Source organism: Sinocyclocheilus rhinocerous, unplaced genomic scaffold, assembly GCF_001515625.1.
Source record: "Sinocyclocheilus rhinocerous isolate Xijiao unplaced genomic scaffold, SAMN03320098_v1.1 scaffold588, whole genome shotgun sequence".
Taxonomy (NCBI): domain Eukaryota; kingdom Metazoa; phylum Chordata; class Actinopteri; order Cypriniformes; family Cyprinidae; genus Sinocyclocheilus; species Sinocyclocheilus rhinocerous.
Genome location: NW_015635063.1, coordinates 1,263,818 through 1,290,186, shown reverse-complemented (window position 1 = coordinate 1,290,186; position 26,369 = coordinate 1,263,818). Strand labels below are relative to the sequence as shown.

The 26,369-nt window shown below is 36.2% G+C and overlaps 1 protein-coding gene across 1 annotated transcript in view; it reads left to right on the top strand.

Annotated features, from left to right (window-relative positions):
* Positions 1–26,369, top strand: part of ptprfa (protein tyrosine phosphatase receptor type Fa) — a 207,242-nt gene that overhangs the window by 128,080 nt on the left and 52,793 nt on the right. The window contains exons 8-14 of the mRNA XM_016560916.1: positions 2,421–2,690; positions 3,793–3,847; positions 5,842–6,308; positions 7,018–7,151; positions 7,652–7,796; positions 10,740–11,045; positions 18,906–19,071. Coding sequence (XP_016416402.1) covers positions 2,421–2,690; positions 3,793–3,847; positions 5,842–6,308; positions 7,018–7,151; positions 7,652–7,796; positions 10,740–11,045; positions 18,906–19,071 — 1,543 coding nt within the window. The remainder of the gene's footprint in view (positions 1–2,420; positions 2,691–3,792; positions 3,848–5,841; positions 6,309–7,017; positions 7,152–7,651; positions 7,797–10,739; positions 11,046–18,905; positions 19,072–26,369) is intronic.

Sequence of the window (26,369 nt, the reverse complement as noted above, 5' to 3'; positions counted from 1 at the left end):
TACCTGACTTGAATTAATGAATTTGCAATAAATATTGATTTACTGTACCTGAACCTCAGCAATATGTTCAAATTACAAAAACCGAGTTAAAAGTTATGTGGTTAAAAAATAACGTGGCCTAACCAATCGCTGTTTTTGCCTTAACTAGCTACTATTGTTTGTCATTTACTTTTATTTTTTTGCATTGCATTGCATAAAGAAGCTCTACCCACAGTGGAATCTCATTGGTTGAAAGTCTCATTCTACATATTTGATTGGCTAGTTTTTTCTTGCTGCACACATTATTTAACTTTCATCACGGACAGATTTGTCACATCACACAAATTTGCAGTATTTTCTTACACAGTAAATGTTTGTAATGACATGGCCAACCAGCCACAATTGACACAAACAGTTAAACCTTATGGTTACACTTTATTTGGTAACACTTTAAGGCGTCCTTGTTACACGTTACATGTACTTACTATTGTAATAACAATAGATTATGCATAACTACATACAAGTAACCCTAACCCAAACCCTAATCCTAACCCTAACCGTAACCATATGGTAAGTACATGCAGTTAATTAATATTACGCAGTACTTAAAGGTCTAATTAAACTGTAACAAGGACACCTTAAAATAAAGTGAAGCCCTTTATTTTACTTTGTCCTTGTTACATTGTAATTATACATTTAAGTATTGAGTAATATTAATGAGCTTCTTGTACTTATATGGTTAGGATGAAGGTTTGGTTTAGGGTTAGTTGCATGTAATTATGCATAATTTATTTTTATTACTATAGTAAGTATATGTAACATCTGTAACATGGACACTGTAAAATAAAGTGTTACCAACCTTACCTACTGTAATAATTCAGAAAGTGGCAACTGTACCCAAATAAAGCATGTATACTGGGATAGAGAGAGATGACTGATTATTGTTGGAGTTTGGGTGATAGTTAGCGCGCTACTTTCCAGAAACTGCATTCAAGTCAAATAAATACTGAGCATTTGTAATCCCTCAGCCACATACTTTCCTCATTTATCCGCAATAATTTCCTGTGTGAGGAAATGAGCAGGTAATGACAAGGAAATGAACAGGTAATGTTCGGATTTGGAAGTGAGTTGGAGTCTGTCAGAAGTGAGACTTGTTTATCTGTGAAATATAGGCAGGTGTCTGGCCGCAGAGCTCCCTGTTAAACTCAGCTGCCATCTGAAAACAATTCCACTTTATATAAGCAGAGACATTATAAAAGATCGGTTTATTAGCGGGCTCTCCATGGACGCTCCCAGAAGGCTGTTTACCCATGAAGTCTACAGAAAATGCTCCTCGTTATGGGTAGCTCTGCAGATACACAGTGTGTTCGCTGTGTATTCAGTGGACAGGATGGTATGGCTTTGGCTTCACACCAAATAAATGTGTGTGAGGAGAGTCACAATCTCCTGCTGACAAATTATGCCATTCTTGATCTATAAATTAGATGCATTTCTTTGCAAAAAACTTGTCATGCCATCATTTAAATAAGGCATATACAAAGTTTTTTTTTTTTTTTACCAGAATTTCCAAAATAGACATTAAATGTGCTGAAGTGTGTTAAACAGATCTGACAGTCGTATTGAGGGCTGAAAGCATAATCAAATGATCTGTATTTTTAATTAACAAGCATGCAAGAGGTGGTGAATGTTTAAAACTTTATAAATGACTGGCATTTGAATTCTGAGGAAATTCAGTGAAATCCGAGCTTTCAGAGTCTGAATGTCCCTCTTTATATCTATGAAATGATAAAGGAAATGTGCATTGCACTGCTAAGCTATCAGTCACAGTGATGAGAAAGTCTAAAGTTCAAATCTGAGGTGTGACATTCACCTGTCCACTGTCTCTTTGAGGTCCTGAACATCTGTCGGCCCAAGATAGTGTGACAGAGACCTGAAGTGTAGAAAAAAGCACTGCACACCTCAGTGCTACTAGACTAAAGCTTAAGAAATGATTTTATGACCACCTTGATTGACGACCCTCTTCTTCTGCATTTTTAGTATGTATTTGTAATTCAAACGGAGTTCATTCAGTAATGGTGACTAGCTTTCGAGCGATTTGGCAGAAATTGCATTTAATGAGACAATAAGGAGACTTGACTGTAGAGACAAAAAAGGCCTTGAGATGTATTTACTGTCAAAACAGACTCTTATATGGTAAATGTTTACTATATTAAGGCTCTCAACTCTGTTCCCCTGATTTAGCTTGTCATTTGTCTGTTCAGATTAATCATTAAGATATAGAGAGAGCTAATTCATATTTCATATCTCTTATATTTACAGTACAGTCACTCAAATACAGCCCTAGATGTCATTGGTGTATAGCCAGAGCCATTCCTAAAGCATATTCTCTGCCTTACTGTATCTGTATTCTGCTTATAACATCATCTGCGCTCCTCCAACAGTCCGGCGAGTTCCGCCACGTTTCTCAATCCCGCCTACCAATCACGAGGTGATGCCAGGTGGCAGCGTGAACCTCACCTGCGTGGCGGTGGGCGCTCCCATGCCCTATGTGAAGTGGATGAAGGGGGAACAGGAACTTACCAAAGAGGAGGAGATGCCTATTGGCCGAAATGTGCTGGAGCTCACCAACATACAACAGTCTGCTAACTACACCTGTGTAGCTATATCCTCTCTGGGCATGATCGACACCACGGCTCAGATCACCGTCAAAGGTAAGAGACACCTGAGATATAAATCACACAGGATCTACTTAAGGCTTGCACTTATATGAAAAGTATTCAATAGTCATGCTTAAATATAATTAAAGATACACTAACGCTAGATTCACACGGGGCGTCAACGGTTGATGGAGGGTGTGTCTGAAGCTTGGCGCTGACGCAATCGTCATAGTGACAACAGCCAATTACATTGCAATTGGCTAGCGCCTGAGCTAGGCTTTTTGCATAAGGCGATCTGATTGGCTGACGCCTCCGTTGGCGCTTGAAAAGTTGAGAAATTTTTAACTTCTGCCGCGAGCAACGCCAGTGACGCGACGCCGACAGACCCACAATTCAGTTCGGCAGTGCATGACATCACCCATTCAAAGTAAATGAGAAGCGATAACGTCGACGCCCCATGTGAATGTACCGTAATGCTCAAAGGTTTGGGGTCGTGAGATGTTTTTGAAAGAGGTCTTTATGCTCATCAATGCTACATTTATTTGATCTAAAATATAGAAAAAAATAATAATATTGTGAAATAGTAATACAATTTTAAATAACTGTTTTCCATTTTTATATTTTTAAAATGTAATTTATTTCTGTCATGCAAAGCTGAATTTTCAGCATTATTACTTCAGTCTTCAGTTTCACATGATCCTTCAGAAATCATTCTATGCTGATTTGATGCCCAAGAAACATTTATTATTATTCTTATTAATATTAATGTTGAAAACAGTTGTGCTGCTTAATATTTTGTGCATACTGTGAAATTTTAAATAGCATTTATTTGAAATGAAATTATTTTGTAATTGTATAAATGTCTTTACTGACTGATTTATTGCATCCTTGCTAAATAAAAGTTATTTTTTCTTTCAATCAATCAATCAATCAATCAGTCAATCAATAACACCAAAAATAAAAATTAGTTGTTAATTTGTTGGTTTGGCCAAAACATAAAAAAAAAAAATAATTTGTTTGTGAATCAGTTATGCATACTACAATTGCAGAAACATTTATATTCAAATAAAGTAGCAATATTCCTAAAAGTAATGAAGTATGCCTGGTTACATTAATTTAAACGAATAAATTGCTTTTCTTAATCTTTGTCCCCAAGTGATCCATACAGCTAGCGCTGATATCAGTTGTGTACTTAAAGTCGCTGATTATCTGTGATTATTTAGATGGTAATAAACAAAGCTGCTCTAATCAGATTGGAGGCTGGGCCCAGAAACCCAGAGTGAAATCTCATCAATAACACACTCATGGGGATTCCCATTGACCCAGACAGACAGCGCATGCAATCACCTCATCAATGTTTCATCAGAGCTGAAATGTGATGAGGAGATCTCTCTCCTCCTTTATTCCACCTTGACAGAGCGAACAGAATCTCTGAGCTCCGAATCATCATTAAGGATTATTTTTAGGGCTGTAACGCAATAATGAATCCATTTGAAAAATTTCATTGTCCCAAATTTATCATGTTAAACGTTTGCTTGAAAGAGCACACTCTCTTTATTACTGTGCTGTGAAATCTAGAAAGGGGCTGCACTGTGTCGTTGTTGTAAATACTGTTGTTCACACAGAATGGTTTAAAGATTTAAACAATAAAATTACTCTAAAACACAAACAGGCTCTCACTGAAGGTGTGCTCAGAGACCAGAATATCATACAACCCTGGGAATGGGTTCTTTAAGTCTAGCTAGTAAGCACAACTCACTATTTTTAACAACTCACTCTGAACAATTTAGAACACAATAGCAACCACATAGTAACTCGCTCTAAACCACTCAGCACACTTTAGCTACAGCATAGCAACACCCTGGCAACCACATAGTATGCGGGGCTGGGTAGTAACTGATTGCATGTAATCTGGATCAGATTCCAAAAATTAAGTACTTGTAATTAAATGATATTACATTTTAAGTTACTCAGACTACAGTAACTTTTTTTCATTTCATGATTACATATTATTACTTTTTTTTTTCATTTCATGATTACATATTATTCACACAATAGCGATAAATTCTTGATAATTTATTGATTCTCAAATTTTTTTTTTATTTACATGTAATTCAGGGATTTCAAAAACATTTTTTGTCAGCCGAACTTTTTTTACCTTATATACATATTTACTTAAAGTACCCCTGAGATTTTAAGGTAATAATTAACACATATGCATGTTCATGGTTCTCTGATGTTGGCTAATGGTCACATGACATGCGGGTAAACAAATAAAATATTTAAACTTTAAAAAAATATATTTTATTTTGATCGTTGTTATTTTCAAATGATTTATTTTATTTGAAATTTTTATGATTTAATAATTATTAGCTTTTCAGTAAACTCACAGTTCCTTCACGGACCCCAGTTTGGGAAACCTTGACGTAATGTTTAAAGCACTTTGTGTTGTTAATAACAATGAATGGAATATATTCTCTTTCTCTTTGTATTTTATGTCAATATGGTACATGATTATCCTCTTTAAATCATTTCGATAAACGAGCTAGTTCAAAAGTAATCTAAAAGTAATAAAAAGTAGTCAGATTATCTTACCTAAAATGTGTAATGTAATGGATTACGTTACTGACTATACATGTCATGTAACTTGGAATCAGTAACAGACTTTGTAAATATCTACCCAGCACTGATTACTGTACTGTATCAGTTTGTAAATGTGCGCTGCTCTGAGCTTCATTAGTCAGTGAACCGACAAGCGTTTACTGGTGTATCTAGGGAAGTGTTTAAAATAAAGAGTCAAAGAGAATTTCAGCTCAATTCTGGCAAATAGAGTTGAGTTACAACATTAGCATTGATTAAAGCGTGTTGAGTGTACCTGCATTACAGCGGGTTTTTCTCACTACCGTTTTCCGTCATGCGTTATCATGTTAGCTGAGGTTAATATCATGTGTTTTGGGATTTCTTGGCCTGTAGCAGCTGTGGCTCTTTAAGCCTCCTAAAGCAGCACACGGCCACAGGCTTCACTGGATTTTTCTATCCTTTTCCACACTGCTGCTGCTTATTCAAGCTGATCTGTTTGGATTCTGACAGCTGTCCAATCGCATATAGCACAGAAGTTGTTTAGAGTCGATTTCAGAAGCTATTTGATGACAATGCAGGCATTTTTCTTCCCGCCTGTGGAAATAGGGTGAGCTGATCAGTACAGGGCCAAAGTCTCAGACAATGGCTTCCAGGAAGTAGACGGAGTGGCGTCAACGCGCTACAGCATCGGTGGCTTGAGCCCGTACTCTGAGTACGAATTCCGCGTCATGGCGGTCAATAACATCGGCCGCGGGCCGCCCAGCGGGACGGTGGAGACCCGCACCAGTGAACAGGCGCCCTCGTCTCCTCCCCTGCGCGTTCAGGCCCGGATGCTGAGCGCCACGACCATGCTGGTGCAGTGGGAACCTCCAGAGGAGCCCAACGGACAGATACGAGGATATCGAGTGTACTACACGCCCGACATGCACTTCCCGCTCAGCACATGGCAGAAACACAACACAGAGGACAGCAGCCTGACCACTATCTCCGGCCTGGTACCTGACATCACGTACGGCCTCCGCGTGCTGGCGTTCACCTCTGTGGGAGACGGGCCGCCCTCGGACATACTGCAGGTTAAAACACAGCAAGGAGGTAAGATGTGTGCCCATGTAATTTATTGTTCAATAAAAGCACGATATCAATATCAGTGCTATTTTAGTATTAGTTTTAATTTCAGTTTTTTGTATTATTTTTAATTAGCTTTTATTTTTATTTTTTCATTTTTGTATTTTATTATTACATTTTTATTTAATTACATTTTTTTGTACTTTTTTTAAAAATATGTGCTTTTGTCATTTTTATTAGTTCTTGTTCTTTTTAAATAATACTGTTTAGGTTTAATTTAGCAATGTCAACTATGTTGTTGTTATTGATCCTTTTGTCTTTGTTTTTATGGATTAAATTTTTTGTAATTTGTGCTTTTATAATTTTTAGTAGTGTTTGTTCTTTTTAAATATTACTGTTTAGATTGAAATTTATTTTGATTTAATTTTTATTTTCCAGTTTCGAGTTAATCATTTTAGTGCTTCAGCTTAAACTTATTTCAGTTAGTTGCTAAGGCAACAGTTCTCATTTTATTTATTTATTTTTAATTTATATTTTATTTCAGCTTTGTTCAAGTTAACAAAAAATGTTAGTTTTAGTTAAAAAAAAATAATTAATATGTGCTGAGAAAAGAAAAGATAATTCTGAGACATTACAAAAATAAGATTATTGAAAGACGTTGAAAAAGATAGCTTCAAACGTCAATAGAATGTGTGATTTAAGTGTATAGTAAGACAAACTCTGTTTCTGACTGCAGTGCCGGCACAGCCCACTGGTTTTGAAGCAGAGGCAGAGCTCGACACCCGGATCATGCTGTCATGGCTGTGGCCCGTTCAGGATCAGATCACCAAATATGAGCTCACATACTGGGAGGCTGACTCTGACAACAAGGTAACAGCTAAGATCACTGAATCTCAACTATATATATCAACTATATAAATATTTATTTATTTTTATTAAAAAAACATACGTTTATTAACGTTGTTGTGCTTTTATCGTTTTATATTTATATCGTTTTATATATGTTTTATATTTATTTCAGTTTTAGTTTTGATCATTTTAGTACTTCAACTTAAAACTTGTTTAGTTGCCAGGGCAAAATTTCAAATTTTCTTTCAAGTGTTTTTTAAACATGTTTTTAAACATATACTTTTTTAAGTACATGTTTTATTTTTTTTTCCAGTTTTATTTCTGTTACTAAGTTTTATTTAACAATGACAACATTGCATATTACAGAGCAGTTTATTACATACTGCATACAATTTCACATATATTTTTACAAAGTATGTACTGTACTGCACTTGTACACTAACTGTATTAGTATACTAATAATGCATTCTGAAAAGCCTATGTGTGTGTCTCACTCTGTCTTTGTCATTTATCTGTCACAGCACCGTATCATCTTTAACCCAGCTGGTTCGTATGCTGTTGAAGGCCTGAAGCCAGACACACTCTACAAGTTTACTCTAGCCGCTCGCTCTGAGATGGGACTTGGGGTGTACACACAGCCCATAGAGGCCCGGACGGCCCAGTCCAGTAAGTGCCAGCTGTTCACTAACTCAAACTATGACCATTTCTTAGCAGCTCAATACTGGCCTAGTCACTCGCCTGAAGATTGTTAATAAGGTATGTTTTCAGCTTTCCATTTGTGTTTTGTTAACCATGCTGCACCATATCACTCACTTAAAACAAATGAAACATTTAGTGCAAGAGTTTACAAATAAAATGCAAAGATTTGACCATCAAAAGCACAAAAATGTCATCTTGAAATATTTGCTACATTGGTACACAGAATGCATGATTATTTTTGGCTCAAGACACATTAATTAACAAACATTACACGTGGCATCAGTGGAAAAAAATAAAATGCCATAAAAGTGTAGATTAAAATATCTCTATATAATGTTATCTATCTCGCCTTATCGCCATACAAAGGACCCTGTGTTTTCCAGAGCAGAGCAGCACTGGCGTCTGTTTCATGCACAGCACTTCAGCTGCATCACACCAGCTTTTTGAGCGTCAAAAGCCCAGGAGGTTCTGGTTTGTGGTTCAGAGTCCGTGTAGAGCTGCAGTGACCGTGGAGTGCGCCACGCTCTGATTGTGTGTATTCTCGGTGGCGTCAGAATGACGCAGTCAGTATGGCTTAATCTCTGTCCTCATCTTCCTCCGGCTCCAGAGATATGGACCAAAGCTGAGATATTTATGACAGCTCCTCCGAGAGATCTCCTGCTATGTCAGCTTTGAGAGGTTTGATCTAAGCCGTTCCTAAGCTGTTCTTGGTTCCCATAGAAACACTGGCTTTTTCTTTACGTCTCCGAGTCCGTCTTTTTTGTCCTAGCGTCTCTGAGTCACTGTCTTCAAAGACCTGAGACACCAAACTCCCTCTGTCTTTCTGTCTCTGTAATTCTGTGCCAGATCCTACATAAGCAGCTACCTTATAAGGGAGCATGTTAACCCAACTTTAATGGTAGTGACTCAGTAGGCTTCTGAACACAAAAGGAAAATCTTGAATGTTCATAGTGAAGTTAAATCACATTTATTTACATAGCACTTCACACTGATTCAAAGCAGCTTCACAGTAACACAACAGTTTTAAGGTTGTAAGTGGCATCATTTATGAAACAAATTCAATTTCAGCTATAAAGCAGCTCTAATATTGTCATTATTCAGCTTAATTCATTTCAAATTTTGTACTTATCCGAGAGTGCAGTTAAATCTAATATTTCTGAGTATTAATCATCTTTAAACCATGTTTGTCATGTACTCATATACTTGATGTTTTTGCTTAAAAAGCAGCAAAAGAGCAGCGTAAACACTTTAAAGTTGGCATGAAACAGAATTGTGATAATTTCTTCCATATTGTGACTTATATCAGAGTGATATGAAAAAAAAAGCAGGGTGGGACTTTTGTCCATCATGAATTGTCGTTTGCTAATGGCTGCTTAAAAAAAATTATGTGCATAGATAAATGGCTTCTTCAGTCAGAATCGAGTATTCCAGAGAGCCGTGTAATAATCCTACTGTATATTGTTTTAGTTTGCCGTGTTCTCAGGACGGGATAGACAGGAGCAGCGGGATTTTCTGTGATTTCAAAAATAAATCGATAGAGCATCTCAGACACTAGACAGGCCATCAATCACATCAATTACATGTCTAGCCAAAGACAGTGTGTCAGACAGAATGTATCTGTTATCTCTGTCATACTTACACAGATACAGAGTAGAAGTGAGCCATCAATCTCTGCTTTCACCACAAAACACAATATTTAGACTACAGTATGTGCAGACTTTTTTTTTAAAATAATGCAGTATTTGCTCTTATAAACAAAGGTTCCAAAAATTGTTTTAAATCTTGACGACGATGCAGAAACTTTTAAAGTGCAGTCGTTTATAAGACTATATTGTATTGGTGTGTAAAGCAGTGATTCTCAACTACAGGGACTTAAATGGGTTCCAGATTTGGTTAACTTTAGAACAGCACAAAATAGATGAATTGTGATTAATCTCATGTTTTGTTTAGTTTTCAAAAAATCATAATTTTTGCAATGCTTAAAGATTTGTGTATCACTGCTTTAAAGACCCCAGTAAGGCTTCACTTTTCATCTTCTAACAGACATACACTACTATTCAAGTTTGGGGTTGGTAAGAAGTTTTTGAAAGGAGTCTTTTCTGCTCACCAATGCTGCAATTATTTGATCAAATATACAGTAAAAACTGTAAAATCGTGAAATATTATTACAATTTAAATCAACTGTTTTCTATTTTCTAAAATACATTTTAAAATCTAATTTATTCCTGTGACACAAAGCTGAATTTTCAGCATCATTACTCCAGTCTTCAGTGTCACATGATCCTTCAGAAATCATTCTAATATGCTGGTTTGCTGCTCAAGAAACATTTCTGATTGTTTAAAACAGTTGTGCTGATTCATATTTTTGTGGAAACCAGAATACATTTTGATGAGTAGAAATATAATTTTTGTGTAACATTTTAAAATTCTTTACTTTTACTTTAGATCACTTTAAAGCATTCTTGCTGAATAAAATTAGTATTCTTTACAAAAAAAAAAAAACACCTTTCTGACCCCAAACTTTTGAACAGTAAATCAAAGGATGACTAAATAGTCTATTTGGAATCCTCCAAAATGAGTTTTCATGGTGCATGTTTATACTTATTTCTATATGTTTGTGTTTGTTTACTGTATTTGCCAGCTCAAGAATCCTGGGTTCTTAAATTCTTAAACTCAATTTTTGCAAAGAACCTTTATGTTCATTGCTAGCCGGTTGCATAAACTTGCATACAAGTTACCCATAACTTAAAGTCAGTTACATAAAAAGGTAGACTGATCTAATTTGAATCTGAAAAGTAAGACCGATTACCCCTTGGCAAACTACTTGTTAGTCAGACAAGTTCTTAAGACACACAGAGGCTAAGTTTATGCAACAGGTCCCAGCTCATGTGTTCCTGCACCCCTTTTCAGCCCCGTCCGCCCCCCCACAGGAAGTGCACCTGATCAGTCTCAGCTCCACCAGCATCAAGGTGAGTTGGGCGGCTCCTCCAGCCGCCAGTCGCCACGGCAACATCGTCAGGTACTCTCTGGCCTATCAGGCGGTGTCAGGCGAGGACCAGCAACGTCACGAGGTCAAGGACATCCCCGCGGATGTGTCCAGCTACGTGCTGGAGGGGCTGGAGAAGTGGACGGAGTACGTGGTGAGGGTCAAAGCGCACACAGACGTGGGACCCGGCCCGGAGAGCAGCAGCACCCGCGTCAGAACCAAAGAGGACGGTAATGCTCGGCTCACGGGTGCTCCAGATCTGCTCTCCGCACCTTCTAACTCACCAGCACTAACTCTTCGCTCCGGGTTTCCTGAGAGAACGGCATGAATCCACGCCTCCCTGTGTGATTCTCTCTCTTTCTTCTGTTACGCTGGAGTTTATGCCTGCTGTTCTTCATTCTTCTGTTATTAATGTGCAGCTCTGGTGCAGCAGACACAGGAAGCAAGAGAGCAGGAGCTGGTCTCTCTGTCTCTATAGTGGAGTGAAAGTTCAGGACAGTGCTGGTGTTTTGTTCTGTGAGTCAGTCTTTGCTGTGCGATGAAAAGAGAATGAGTGGGCGAACGGAGAGTTTCGGTGGGGTTCACGCGGCACATCGAGACGCTCCCACACACCAACATGGACCTTTATTTAGAGAAGGTTCTTATAGATGTAACTAAAACAAGTATTACTATTACTGTTACCCATAGTTAATATCAAATGGGTGGAAAAATTCCACAGACTTACACAACTGTTCAAAAGGCTGCATTTATGTGATCAAAATACAGTAAAAATATTAATATTTTTTAAAATTATTACAGTTTACAATAACTATTTTCTATGTGAATATACTGTAAAATGTAATTTAATGCTGTGATCAAAGCTGAATTTTCAGCATCATTACTCCAGTTTTCAGTGTCACATGATCCTTCAGAAATCATTCTAATATGCTGATTTGCTGCTCCAGAAACATTTCTGATTTTTAGCAATGTGGAAAACAGTCATGCTGCATACATTGTTTTTCAGTATTCTTTGTGTGAATAGAAAGTTCGATTTTTATTTGAAATAGAATTTTTTTGTTACTACATCATTGTCATCATTGAATTAAATGCATCCTTGCTGAGTAAAACTAGGAATTTCTTTTTAAAAAATTAAACCATAGTGACCCCAACATTTTAAATGGTAGTGTACATTGAAGGACAAACCAGACTCTATTTATATATTTAGAATAGAATATCACAAGATTAGATTTGGGCCAATGAGTATCCACTAAGCAACTTCCCTGAACACTCTGACAGCCGCTTAGCCCATGACATCCTAGCATCTTAGCAGTGAGTTTTGCATGAGCAAACAGCGCTCACATGAAATGTAAAAATGTAGTTACATCATACTCTGAGTGTATGTGCATGAGTGTGAGTCTGTCCATATGTGGGGGGCTCGTTTAATGCTGCACATTTCTGTCTCCACTGGGCTCAGCGGTTTGATTGACAAGTGAAAGCCGGAAGTACATGTCCCTCGTCTGTTAATCCTGTCAATCAAACGGCACACTCTCTTTCTTATATCCCATCTCCCCTCTTCTCTCTTTGTATCTCTCTTTTTCCTGGAGGCAAGTTTTTTTTTTCTTTTTCTAGTGGTCGCTACCAGTGCTGCTTGCAGTGGCAGTTTCTCTCTCCCTTAAGAAAGTGCTCTTTTCTGTTTCATTTTAACCCATCACATGCAGCCCTGGTAAAATCAGCCCTTTTGATTCATAACAGGATAAACACTCATTGATTCCTTTCATCTTTCCCAGAACACATATGACATTAATGTTGTGTGCCTTAAATTTGCTTTAATAAAGTGGCACAGCATAATTAAAAATGTAAAAAAAAAAAATAGTGGTGGTAATTAATATCACAATTAACCAGTCTAATATTCAGAACATAAATGTTTTTATTCAGCAAGGATGCATTAAATTGATCAAATATGACAGTAAATACATTTCATTTTTAAATAAATTTTTGTTCTTTTGAACTATTCACCAAAAAATCCTGAAAATGTATGAGTTTCCACAGAAATATGAAGCAGCAGAACTGTTTTCAACATTGATAGTAATCAGTATATTGAAATGATTTCTGAAGGATCATGTGACAGTGAAGACTGGAGTGATGATGCTGAAAATTCAGCTTTGACAACAGCAATAAATTATATTCACAAAGAAAATAGTTACTTTACATTGTAATAATATTTCACAATATTACTGTATTTACTGTATTTGTAGATCAAATATACAGTATGCAGCCTTGGTGAGCAGAAGAGACTTCTCTCAAAAACATCAAAAAATCTTACCATCCCCAAACTGTTGAACGGTGTAGTTGTTGTGGGTGATTGCTCTGGTGCTGATATACACTGCTGGAGTGTTCTGGGTGGTTGTTTCTGTCCTATTCTGGTCTCTAGATATGGCTTGAATCTTTCCTGCAGTGTAAGTTTGTGAAATATTTTACCATCTGCAGAGCAAAAATTGTAAGACTGATTGCTTAAAATAGTAATAGTATATTTTATGTAAGCCTATATTAAATCAAGCATGAGCAATAGTAATAGTGATGCTAAGCTTAGCAAGGAATAAAACTCTGAACGAAAGATTGATGCAGGCCTGGGGCCTGTTTTAAAGTTGATGCACTAAACTTGGAAGCTGCTGAACTTTATACTCGTTGTTCAGTTTCATTTCAGCTTCTTTTGGAGGGTTATTAATCAGGCCAAAATGAGATAAATCAAGCTATTGAGTTTTCTCTTGCATATTCTGGCGAGAATAATGCGCTGCGGTGGCTGATAAGGCTTTAACGGCGCTGACTGAAAGTGAAAAAGCGAGGCTGCAGGTGCAGCCATTGATAAATTAGCTGTGCTTTTTATCTGTAAACTTTTCCATCGGTTCTTCTTACCTTTTCCGCCCATTCAGAGAAGCTCACTGACATCCATATTCATCAAGCAGAACTGCTGCGACGAGATCGTTCGTTAGCGAATCCCAGACAGAACAGAGCGTTTTTTGCATTTCTCAACCTCTTAACTTGTGTATTCTCATAAATCAAAGCGCACACTTTGGTTTGAGGCGTTCTGAGCTTGATAGTTTATTCACTGCAGTTATGAATGTCTTTTACGCAGGAAAGCAAAGTGCTGGGCTGCCGGGTTTGAGCAAGGTCACGGCACACAGGATCTGAATGCAAGCTGTATTTCTTATTAGAAACTCTCACAGAAACGTACTGCCTTATAAAAGCGGCCCATGTGTTGTGCTGCATATTAGCAGCTTGTGATTAGATGTGGTCTGTGATGCATGAAGCAGGTCTCGGTTGACCACGTCCTGGTTTTCACACTTCCTGCATGAGGCCGGGCTGAGAACCCTTATGGGCCTTACGCTGATCTCAGGTGATCTCTGATCTTTATCATATTACGGATCCTGCCAGCACACGTGTAATTTCCCTGCGATATTGCCTTAATGCCTGGAACTCTGGGTAATGTGCTTTAAGAGCTGGAGTGGCATGAAGTGGCTGTGAGCAGCGAGTGTAGTGTGAACCTGTCCCCTCCAGTTGGTACAGTTTCCATGGAGACGTGGGGTGAGAGCGAGAAAACGAGCGAGTGAAAGTTGAGTGAGCGTGAGACGGTGGATTCATACGTCAGGAAGGAGCCGGAAGATTTGAGAAGCAGTCTGTGCTTTCATCCCTCAAAGGAATGTTACGCGTTCAATACGAGTTAAGCTCTATCGACAGCACTTGTGACATAACATCGATTACCACAGAAAATACTTTTGACTTCTTAAATGTTTTGTTTTGTTTTGAGATTATGATTAATGCACTCTTAGGAAAAAGTAGAGAGCTGTCACAGCGGCGCAACAAGGTACAAAAGCTAAAATGTACATCTTTGTACTTTATTTTCCCCTAAATAGAACATATGAGTACCTTAATGGTACATATTAGCACTTTAAAAGTACATCGTTTTTTTTTTATTTCTTTAATTTTAGTTACCATTTTTTTGTGAAAGTGTGTAACACTTAGAAAGTTAGTACATAGTACTTGGACATAAATTTTAGAACTGCATAATTATTTAAAAATAATAGTCTACACAAGTGGTTCTCAACCAGGGGGCCACAAAATGGCTTAAAATAACAAGGTTTAAAATAAGCTAAAACAGTTAAAGATATAAGCTGAAATTATATTTTTTTATTTTAATTTCTTCCCTTAACAGCTGCCTTTTTTTTTAGATTGCATGAGGGAATTTTAAAAGTGTAATTTGTAGATCTGGTAAAGTCATGGAAATTGAAAATATGGGGGGAAAAACATTGATCTTAAGGAATTTAAAAAATATTAAAATAATTTGAATTGGATGGAAATTGGGGTGTAATATGGATGGAAATTGCTATTTGTCAGTAAAAAATTATAATAACTAGAAAAGTCATGTTTATTCATTGGTAAAAAAGTGTAAACAATGAAGAAAATTCAGTTGTTGTGATTATGAAATTTAATTATGTTGCTTATTTAGGATAATTATATTAATTATAAAGTTAATTATTTTAATATATTTCCGCCCTGTAAATGTATGAAAATGATCAGCCTTTAACTATTATCTTTGACTATGGGGTTGCTTGAAGTCAAAACGTTTGAGAATCACAGATCTACATAATCATATCAAGGAAAATAATTGACAATTTGTGTCATAATTATGCAGCCCTAATTAAAATACACAGTTTCAAAAGAGTTATGACAGGAATTGAACATAAAAGTATGTGTGATAGAATGGATTACTGTGTAAAGCCAGATGCAGTTTTTCAACAATGTCATAAATACATAATGCCCAGCAAACTTTCACATGAAACGTGCCAGACTGAATTATTCATTTACAGTAGCTTTCAACCCCCTGCAACACTGGTCTAGTTTACTCCATTGTAAGTTCAAGTCTTTTCCCCAAATTTGTGTCTGTGGTAATTGACATTATGCTGCAAATGGTGTCGAGTGAGCTGAACTTGTATTAAACTTGCACAAACATGCTGTTAAAATTGACCGTGTCGATGCTTTCGTTCCAGCTCGGGTCACACATCTGCAGAAGAGCACTATAGTTTTGTTTATCTGTTTTCAGGCATCCACTTTTTTCTCGTCTGAAGGTCAAGGCTGAATTCCAGCCAGCGCCAAGCACATTTATACAGTTAAATGACTCCAATTAAGCGCAGCCTATTTTGCTGACGTTCAGCACTTGAGTCTCCATAGATCTTCTGCGCTCTGAGCTGTTACTTCTGGGATGAGAGAGGCTGTTCTCTATCTGGTTATTAATCTCTCAATGCTGCGCTTTTTAACCTTCACTCCTGTCTTCCCTCCCTTCACTGCCTCCTCTATTGACTATCAATTGACTGTCATTAACATCTACTGAACTGCTACTCTTTTGCACTCAAGTCGGATCTGTATTCAGCCCAAACTCCAGGGGGAGCTGAGCTGGCCTGGGGTGTTATGTGGGTTTGGTGAAGCCCGTCTCCCAGGCTCTCAGTCCAACACATTTATGTTTGTGAAATGCATGTCAAAAGGATAGTTCACCCTTCTTAATTGTATCACCCTTATGTTGTTTTAAAGCTATATGACATATATATTTACACTGGTTGTTTCCATGCAATTAAGGTTTATGGTGACCACCAGCTGTCAAGCCCTAAAAATGACTGAAATAAATTGAAAAAGTTGGTATTTCAGTCTAAATTCTTTCGTGAATGCTTTTATGGTATCTGTGAATGAAGTTTTGGTGCAACATGAGGGTGAGCAATCCCTTTCATTTTTGCAGGCTTTTGGGAATTTGAGAAATGTAATGTCTAAAGTAAAATTAAAGAGGAAAGACAACAGCTTACCTACTTTATTATTATTACATATTATTATACATTTATTATTATATGCATATTATTATACATGTATTATTATTATACAATTTTTACTTTTTTATATATTACATATTTTATTATTCTATTAGTTTATAATTATATGTCCTTTTATTATTTATTTTTAAAGCCCATTTTTGCAGGCTTTGTGGATTTGAGAAATGTAATATCTAAATATTATTATTATTATTATTATTATTATTAAAATACCTAACGTGAATAGATTATAATTTTATTTGTCCCAAACTTAGACTTATAATATTAACATTTGAAACCTTAAAAAAATTGTAAAATATATTGGTAAAATTTTATTTATATAAATTAAAATAAATGCTTTATTAGTATTTAGAAGCATTTTTAGTAAATGCAGTTAAATAATGTTCACAAATGAACATTCCACTACTAAATTTAATCTATCCAAAAAAAAACAAAAAAAAAGTTACTTTAGACTGTCATATATAACTGAAAATAAGACTTTATTTACATTAATAATTAAACATCATACATTAATACTACTGTTTCAAGTTTTACATATAAAAGATTTTCAATTATTTTTTGAGTAATATATTTTTATCACTTCACATATAAAATTATGTATTAATTTTCAAATTAAACTACACATTCTTCATTTTTTGACACAGTTTCCCTACAATTTCACCTCTTTCATAGACATCTATTTTTTCCTGTATGTCCCTTCTCGATATAAACTTTTCATTCCAACAGCTTCTGAATACATATGGCGAGTAAACTATCATGTGCTTTATACATTTTAAATCGATTTATTTTTTAGATCAACCACATTTTAAAGCATGTGTTTGTAGTCATCTCAATCTGACAAAAATCTGACAAAAGTGAAGTCAGAGAACTAATGTTGAAGAATTTTATTCATAAGAGTGTAATTCCAGCTTGCAGAGGGATGATCCGAACTCAGCGAGTGTTATTCAAATGAAGTTAATATTAATATATATGTATTTGAGAGGAATTGGTTTTTGCTGAAATGGATCAGGAGCTGTAGTGGTGCTCTAATCCTTGCTGAGTATTCATGGGAGAGAGCAGCCGGCCGTGGAGAGCTGCTGTAGGATTGTTATGCGCGTTTAGCTTGCAGGAGCACGCCGACTCGCTGACTCCAGGTATCTGCCTCTCAGTCAGCCTGCTTTAGTGTGTGTGTGTGTGTGTGTGTGTGTGACAGGGAATTACACTACATGCATGACTTACAGCATGCGTGATGCTAAGAGACCTGTGCCTCATGAATGTCAGAACTCAAGGAACAGAACGAGACGCGAGTCAAACTGCAGGAAAGTTCAGATGCATCCTCGAAGGATCTGCCTCGTTCCCGTTAGCTGCTCTCAGTGATGCGTTCGCCTCTGAAGGGTGGAGAACCTCGTCTGCTGTTCACACATGCTCGTTTTGGGTTTTCAGATAAACTGGCACCTCTTTTTCCATTCGTCAGCTGTGTGGAGACGAGGAGTCTTGAGCAAGATTCTTGCATCTGTGCACATTTGTTTTTATTATCAGATACACGTTCACTCATGCAAACTTAAAGTCATTAGTCGTCATACATGGACATCTATTTGTCACACAAACTTGACACTTTTGCATAAATACATTTACACATCAGGCACGTAGTTGAAACTTATTGCATGTTGACTAGTAATCTCAATTCCCTTTCAATTTATTGTGCTTTATTAGCGTGACAAACATGTATTTTTTTCTGGCAAAACTGTGAATATAGTAAAATAACAATAGTACAAATGCAGTAAACTACTATTATTATTATTATCTTCGAAAAGAGATTTCCAAGTGCTTTTACTTACATAACAACTTTAAGTGTTTAATTAATTTATTAATTTATTTATATTTTTAAATGCATGTATAGACTTTATTGTTTTACCATTTAATCGTAAAATATGAGAGTCCATTATAAAAACATTTATTTATTAATTTGATTTGTCCCAAACTTAGACTTATAATATTAACATTTGAAACCTTAAAAAAATTGTAAAATATATTGGTAAAATTTTATTTTATTAAACAAATACACATGTAATTTTTTTGAAATATAAACTGTTTGAGAGATGTAATGTCTGAGGTGAATTGTGGAGAGCAGATAACAGAAGTAAAAAGTTGTTCAAATGTGTTGGCTGTAGCCTGGGAGCTGGTTTGTACCTTCAGCTGACCTGTGTGTGTTTTGAGTGTGTGATGAAGCTCTAAACGTTTCTTCTCTGCCTCCCACAGTGCCTGGCGCCCCTCCACGCAGGGTTGAGGTGGACAACGTGAACTCCACGGCCCTGCGGGTGTCCTGGAAGCCTCCTCTGCAGCAGAAACAGCACGGACAGATCCGCGGCTATCAGGTGGTTTACTCACGGCTGGAGAACGGAGAGCCGCGCGGACAGCCCATCATACTGATTTATTTATATTTTTAAATGCATGTATAGACTTTATTGTTTTACCATTTAATCGTAAAATATGAGAGTCCATTATAAAAACATTTATTTATTAATTTGTTCATTCATCCATCCATCCATCCATCCATTCATTCATTCATTCATTCATTCATATATAAACCACATTTAAAAACAACCATTGGTTGACCAAAGTGCTGTACATAAAATTACCTTAAGGGCATTAAAAGCCAAATAAATTAATAAACAAACAATGCTATAAAACATTTGACTCAAACAATTGGGAATTTAAAAAAAAAACTTTTTAGCCATCGTCACTTGTCCAAATAAATAAGATTTAAGCATAGATTGGAAAACAGAAAGAGAAGGTGCTATATTTATATTTATTTATATAATTTGTGATTAATATAATCTGTTCTATGTCATTTGCATCACAACCAACAATTTTGTCACCAATTAAGTTTTTCAAAAGTTAGTGTTCTTGGTTACCAAGGAAACAACAGTTACAGTGCAGAGCATGTGATGTATGAGAAAAATTAAGAAAAAAATCAAGGTTAAAAATATATATATTTGCGTGCATAGTTTCCAATTAAACTGTCAAATTATACAAAAGTGGGGAAATAATCTTTAATTTGTGCAAGTACGGTAATGTCAAAAGACAAATTTGACATTAAAGACATCATTTGCAAAGGAAAAATGAATCAAACAATAGTTATTGTAAGCAAAGATGATCAGATCATCTCGGATTGAGTCTTTGGTTGTTCTTTTGTTCCTGGCATTGTTTAATGAAGGCCAGCTGGACACCAGAGCCGTTTCCACATTACGGTCGATAAGCAGCAGTTTATTTGCTTGTTCTCTGTTCAGAAATGCCAAACGGAGTGCGTTCTGTTGCATTTGGGCCGTGGGGAGCGGAGGAAGAGATGAGATGAGTTTGGGCTGAGCGCGGCTCACTCGTACATCACTTCCACGTGTGATGGATTGAATCTGTGCAACGTGTGCTGAATCATTTTGAGTGGCCCGTTCTGTCAGTCTCTGAGGCTGATGACTGCTCTCTCACGCCACCCAAGCGTTCGCCTGTGCCCAGCTTTATGGCCACCATGTCCTTGTTTAAAGATATGAAGTGGCTCTGGGCCATCCGTCCTGATGAAGTCTGCCCAGCAGCTACGCTCCACAGGCGTCATTTCTCTTCACCCCCTAAAAACAGAGTAAAACTACATCTGCTCCAGAGCTTAGACTCTAATGTGAGCAGTCTCTTTTTATTAGCTGGCCTTTTTGCCTGCTCTCCCTTGACTAATTAAAAAAACAAACAGAGTGATGTGAAACTTTAAGACGTCATGGGTATAAACACAGCTACATAAAGCCTTGATTAGCTGCTGCCTCCCAGGACTTTATGGGAGTTTATATGGCTCTAATATAATCACTGTCCATTCATTTTTAACAAAAAGGTTCAGCAATCAGCCCTCATCTTATCAAGAGTCATTTCTGGCTGTGTAGGTTCTTGAGGTGGCTAAATGGCTGTTTGGAGAGTTATATTATAGATTCTTCATATCATTGTATTGGGCTCAGTGTGGTTAGTGTTAACTAAAACTATTTAAAAATTGTTGTATAATAAAGATAAATATTTATAATTAAACATGTATTAGAGTAAAATATAGAGCTAAAACATAATAAAAATATACAAATTATATAAATATATCAAATTTAATTTATAATACATAAAATTATAAGATGAATCTTAATAAAACCTAAATGACAATTAGAAATAGAAAAAGCTGAAAAAATAGATGAAAATTTTTATTTCAAATTTTTAAGTTAATAAAATGAAGTACTAAATTGACTAATGCTGAAATAAAAACAAAGCTAAATAAAAATGTTAAAAAACAAATTAATAAAAATGACAAATGCAAATAAATTACTACAATTAAAATGAAAACTGAAAATATAAAAATTCAAATGTAAAATATTAATAAATACTAAAGTATTTAAAAATGCTGAAATAACACCGATTGGGCTTAAATTTAACAGTACAGTAGAATGAAAATTGGCTTACTGTGAACAATTCTTCAGTGCACTTTATTCAACATTTTAAAAATATGTCTTTGCCTATGATACGATTACTACACATTACAGTGTGTCGTGTTGCATATCTTCTTTCATTCAGAAAGCCATCACACTGCAGAAGTAAAATGGCTTGTGAATCCTTTTTCATGTTGACTCCACAGTAAAGTGTGTAACACTTCACTCTGATCTTCAATAAAACAACAGTCATCAAATATATTATTTAAAATATGCCTGTTTGTTGAGAGGTTACAGCATTGCTTGACATCTAAGAGGATAATTCAAGTAAATATTAATGTTAAAGGTGTTCAGCTGAGAAAAGGCTTGTGAACCCGATGAACTAGAGAATTAATATTTACTTCTTTGTGGAAGGTTTTCTTGTGGTCTCTTTGGCTCTAACTGGAAACTTTATTTTTGTTAACAGTTCGATGTTTCGATTGGTCTGATGGATTCAGACTGTGCAATGCTTTGTCTCTAGCGGCCTTTGGAAAATTCTTATGTCGGATTTGATTCTTCCTGAAGGAAGTTCTCTCTGGATTGAGTTTCGCTTTGGTACAGTACGGTGATGGGCGGCTGCTTTTTGTTTTCATACCTGAGGATCTGGATGATCCCCTGCGTGTGAGAGAGAGAGGAGAGCTGTGAAGCATGAGGCAGTCTCATCAGATAAGACTTGCTGTCAAAGTCTGATCTATATGTCTCCTTCAGCGCAGGAGAGGGTGTGCGCGGTGACCCGGTCACTGTGAGGGAGGCAGAGAGAGAGAGATCAGGAGACTGAGATAAACTCAGCCTAACACACACAGGCTCTCTTTGTAGGTGGAGAGGAGCAATCTTTGGTAAACAGGTCTGTCTTATCCACGCAGGGCGGCGTAATGGCCTGTATTTACTGAATAAAAGAATGGGGCATAGTGGGCAGTGTTTTTTACAGGGATTCAGTGTGTGTGTGTGTGTGTGCATGGGAACAAAAAATCATAAAAATAAGATCTTTTAATGCTGCCACATAGCAATGAGATTAAATAGAGAATTTTCTTCTTCCAAACCCAGAAAAGTAATACGTAGATAGATATAGATATATAACTTATGTTTCTGTGTTATTTCTCCTAGCGAATTATTGGAGAAACATTTGAGACAAAGTTGGCACTGAAATGAAACATAACTAAGAATTTTGTAAATTTTTAACAGTTCAAAAGTTGGGGGTTGCTAAGATTTTTTTGGAAGAGGTCTTTTATGCTCACCAAGGCTGCATTTATTTGAACTAAAATACAGTAAAAAAATTGTAATATTGTGAAATGTTATTACAATTGTAAAACTTTACATTTATTTAATATTTAACTTTTATTATTTTATTTTATTTTATTCAGTAGCCATTACTTCAGTCAGGATTTTTTTCAGGATTATTTAATGAAAGTTTAAAAGAACAACATTTATTAGAATTTTTGCTCTTTTTATCAATTGAATGCAATCTGGCTAAAAAAAAATCTCACCTATTTTACTATTTCACTATTTTATTTATTTTTTCGGATGTCATGTCTAGAATGTGTGCATGCATATTTCTTCACATTAATACACTCATGTGAACTTTAGATATGTGCACAGGATATCATCACAGTTTAAAGTATCCAGCGATCAGTTAACCAGCAGCTCTCATTTAGTGTTTAATGAAGGAACTATAAAATGTAAAATTGCATCCAGAGTCTGCGCTTCATTTACCCCCTGCAGAATGAAGCCAGGGTCCAAACACAGCAGCCTCCAGCACTGAGGTTTCACATGCACGCAACTAACTAGGACTTTATGTTGTTGCACCATTTATTCTTAACACGAGATTTAGCTAGTAGGTCATAAACTTATGCTTAATTGTTTAATATGATGTATGTGTTTATTGATCTATTGAAAGCCCATGTAGTCTGTGATTTGCTTGCTAAAATGTTAAAAATAAAAAGGTAATTGCAACTTTTTATCTCATAATTCAGACTTTTTTCCTACAATTCTTAGTTTATATCTCACTATTCTGTCTCTTTTTATCGGAATTGCTAGACACAAACTCAGAATTGAGAGATATAAACTTGCAATTCTGAGGGAAAAAGTCAGAATTTTGAGATAAAGTCACAATTACCTTTTAAATTTTTTCCATGGCAGAAACAGTCTTCCATAGTTATTGGTTGCATAAAATGTGCAACAGAAAACGAGAAACTGAGACTTTGTATGTGCTGAGGGTGCCGACCTGCTGCCTCGTGGTATGTGTTTGGCATTAGTCTGAGCAAACCGGCTCCTGGGAATCCAACTGTGATGAAATATAAGAAAGAGCGCGCTGGCATCAGGTCATGCTAATGGAAGCTTTTATCAGCTCAGAATGAAGGCTGAGACTCAAACAGAAAATTACCCTCAATGTGTGCTGACTGATATAACAATTTAACAGCACAAATAGTTGGCATGGCATCATATTTGATCATTTCCCTCATATTTGCCCAAGCCTGAAAGGCAGTCATGTAGCATCTTGCCCACTATGAGGAATGTCTGATATGACATTACTCGGTTCTCTTAGCTCTTATTGTGAAGAGGCATCAGTGTCAAAGCCAAATTACTGCTCATCTTCATCACAAGAGAGAGAAAAAGCACTCAAACTCCAGACCTGTGGCAGCTGAAGGCACTTTGCATGAATATGATACACTTTGGTGTCACATGACCATTAGAGGCACAAATCGCATTTTGTTTTGTATAATCTAACATGTTATTACCCTGGAGAAGTAGATTGTTTCAAAGTACTCTGAATGTGCGATTCTCTCTAGCACAAAAAACAACATTTGTAGCATTATTTTAAAGTATGATGCATGAGAAGTGACATCATTTGGACTCTTTGAACATAAATATATAATTTTTGAAAAAAATGTTTTTGTCTTTTTTGTTGACTGCATTCGTCAGTCTGAACCATTCAGCATTAGATTTTGTTGTCGAAAAGTTGTTTTTTTACAATAGAAACCTAATTTCTAAATTCATAAACCTACATTATTTACAGTATTTTCTTCCATTTATGCAAAAATTATATGGCTGATTTAGAGTAAAAAGCGTAGTTATTGTTTACTAAAACTATTATAAGTCATTTTAGGTAATTGAAATAAAGCTAAAATAAAATAAAATGAAAATACTGGATGAAAATTAACAATGTTGCATTGGCACCTACTTGATATAAATTAGTTTAAAATTACTGGAATTAAAACATATATAAATTAATTCAAGCTATAAACAATAAAAAAACAAATATGGAAAACAAAATTGAAACCTTCAAATTAAAGAGCTATTTGAAAATATAAATAAATACTATAATAGTATACAAGTATTACTAAAATAACACTGATTTGCAACCCTGTTACTGATGCTGGTGTACTTTTATATAACATTTTTGATGTTTAATCTTTGTTGAAAAGAAAAAAAGTTGCAAGCCTTAGTTTGTTCTCTGTTTCAAACATGGAAAGTGCCTGAAACAATATTAAGAAGCAACAACCTGTCATATGTATCTCAGCAGTTTCTCCTCTCACAGCTGGTAAATTACACACTGCTCAGTGCTTCAGACATTCCCACTAAAAGACTACTGAAGAACCAGAGCACATCTTCTCTCTGTGATCGGACGTTTGTGAGGCTGAAACACATTACAGACACAGTGAAAACAGGAAAGACTGCATGAGCCTCTACAGTATAGACATACAGATGCACATGTGCTACAGATGAGCCTGGAGGGTCTCACACAGTAGACTGAGATGATGGACAGCTACATGCAGTTCATAGACGTGCAGGTTCAAGCGTAGAAGTTCATCCACAGTTTAACACAGGTATGAAATCACAAAACGCAAGGGTTTATAGAGACTCTGAAAGGACACAAATACAGGAGACATGAAGCACTCAGAGCTCCAAAGGTCCAGAGGTTGTATAATGAGGGAAAAACTTGTCACTGCAGACTAATTTACAAGACTTATGGTGTCCAGTCTTTGAAAGTTGTCACCCCAAATCTCCAGCTCTCATAGGTAATGAATGATGTCTAGAATAAACCAGTCCAAAGTCTGTCTCTGTGAGACTATAAAATGCAGTGCAGAGCTGGAGACTTGCATTTGTGTTTGATGAGCAGTTCGTCTCATCAACGTTGAACCGCTTCTTTTGTCTTGCTTTAGCTTTCTCATCTCTCGTTGCATTTATATTCGCTGTTTTATGATTAAAGCATTTTTGAAGGGTCTGAAGGCGCCGTGTATTTTATTTGCTGTTAGTCAGCAAGGTTATGGAGCGGAATATAAATCCCTCCATCAGCGGTGAGATGGCAGCGCTGCATGTGCATCTGGGGGAAGACAAAGCGTTGACTGAATATGCAGCTGCCATATAAAGAGGAGAAATCACCCTGCTGCCCTCAGACGTGTGCAGGAAGTGAGACTTTGACTGGCAGACGGCAGGTTCTTTGAGCTGTGTGCGTGTGTGTGTGTGTGTGTGTGTGTGTGTGAGGGGAATAAGGGGAAAATGTAATCCCTGAGCGAGGTGCTGAATAAGCAGATATCCTCTAACCTCCGAAGGTGAAACTTAATCTCTACTTATTGACAGAGGACTAAATCATCAGCTACAGCACAAGTATGTGTGTGTGTGTTACAATTTATACAACCATTTACCCTCTTCACTACCCAATTTCACTCTTTCTATTCTTCACATGAACACACATAACCATTTACTGTACATGGTACAATGATGGCTTTGCATGCTAATACTATGGTCTATATATGTGTGTGTGTGTGTATATATATATATATATATATATGAGATCAGGCAGATTTTTTTATGTTTTTTGGAGTCTCTTCTGCTCATCAAGCCTAAAATCAGCAATATATTGTAAAATATTTTTAAGAATTTGAAAAAATACATATTTTCTATTGTAATATATTTTAAAATTTAATTTATTCCTGCGATCAAAGCTGAATTTTCAGCATCATTACTCCAGTCTTCAGTGTCACATGATTCTTCAGAAATCATTCTAATATGCTGATTTGCTGCTCAAGAAACATTTCTGATTATTATCAATGTTGAAGACAGCTGTGCTGCTTCATATTATTGTGGAAACTGTGATAGATTTTTGTCAGGATTCTTTGATGAATAGAAAGGGCAAAAGAACAGCAATGTTTAGACAAATAAATGTCACTTAACTGTCACTTTTGATTATTTTAATACATCTTTGCTAAATAAAAGTATAGATTTCTTTCAAAAATTAATTGGG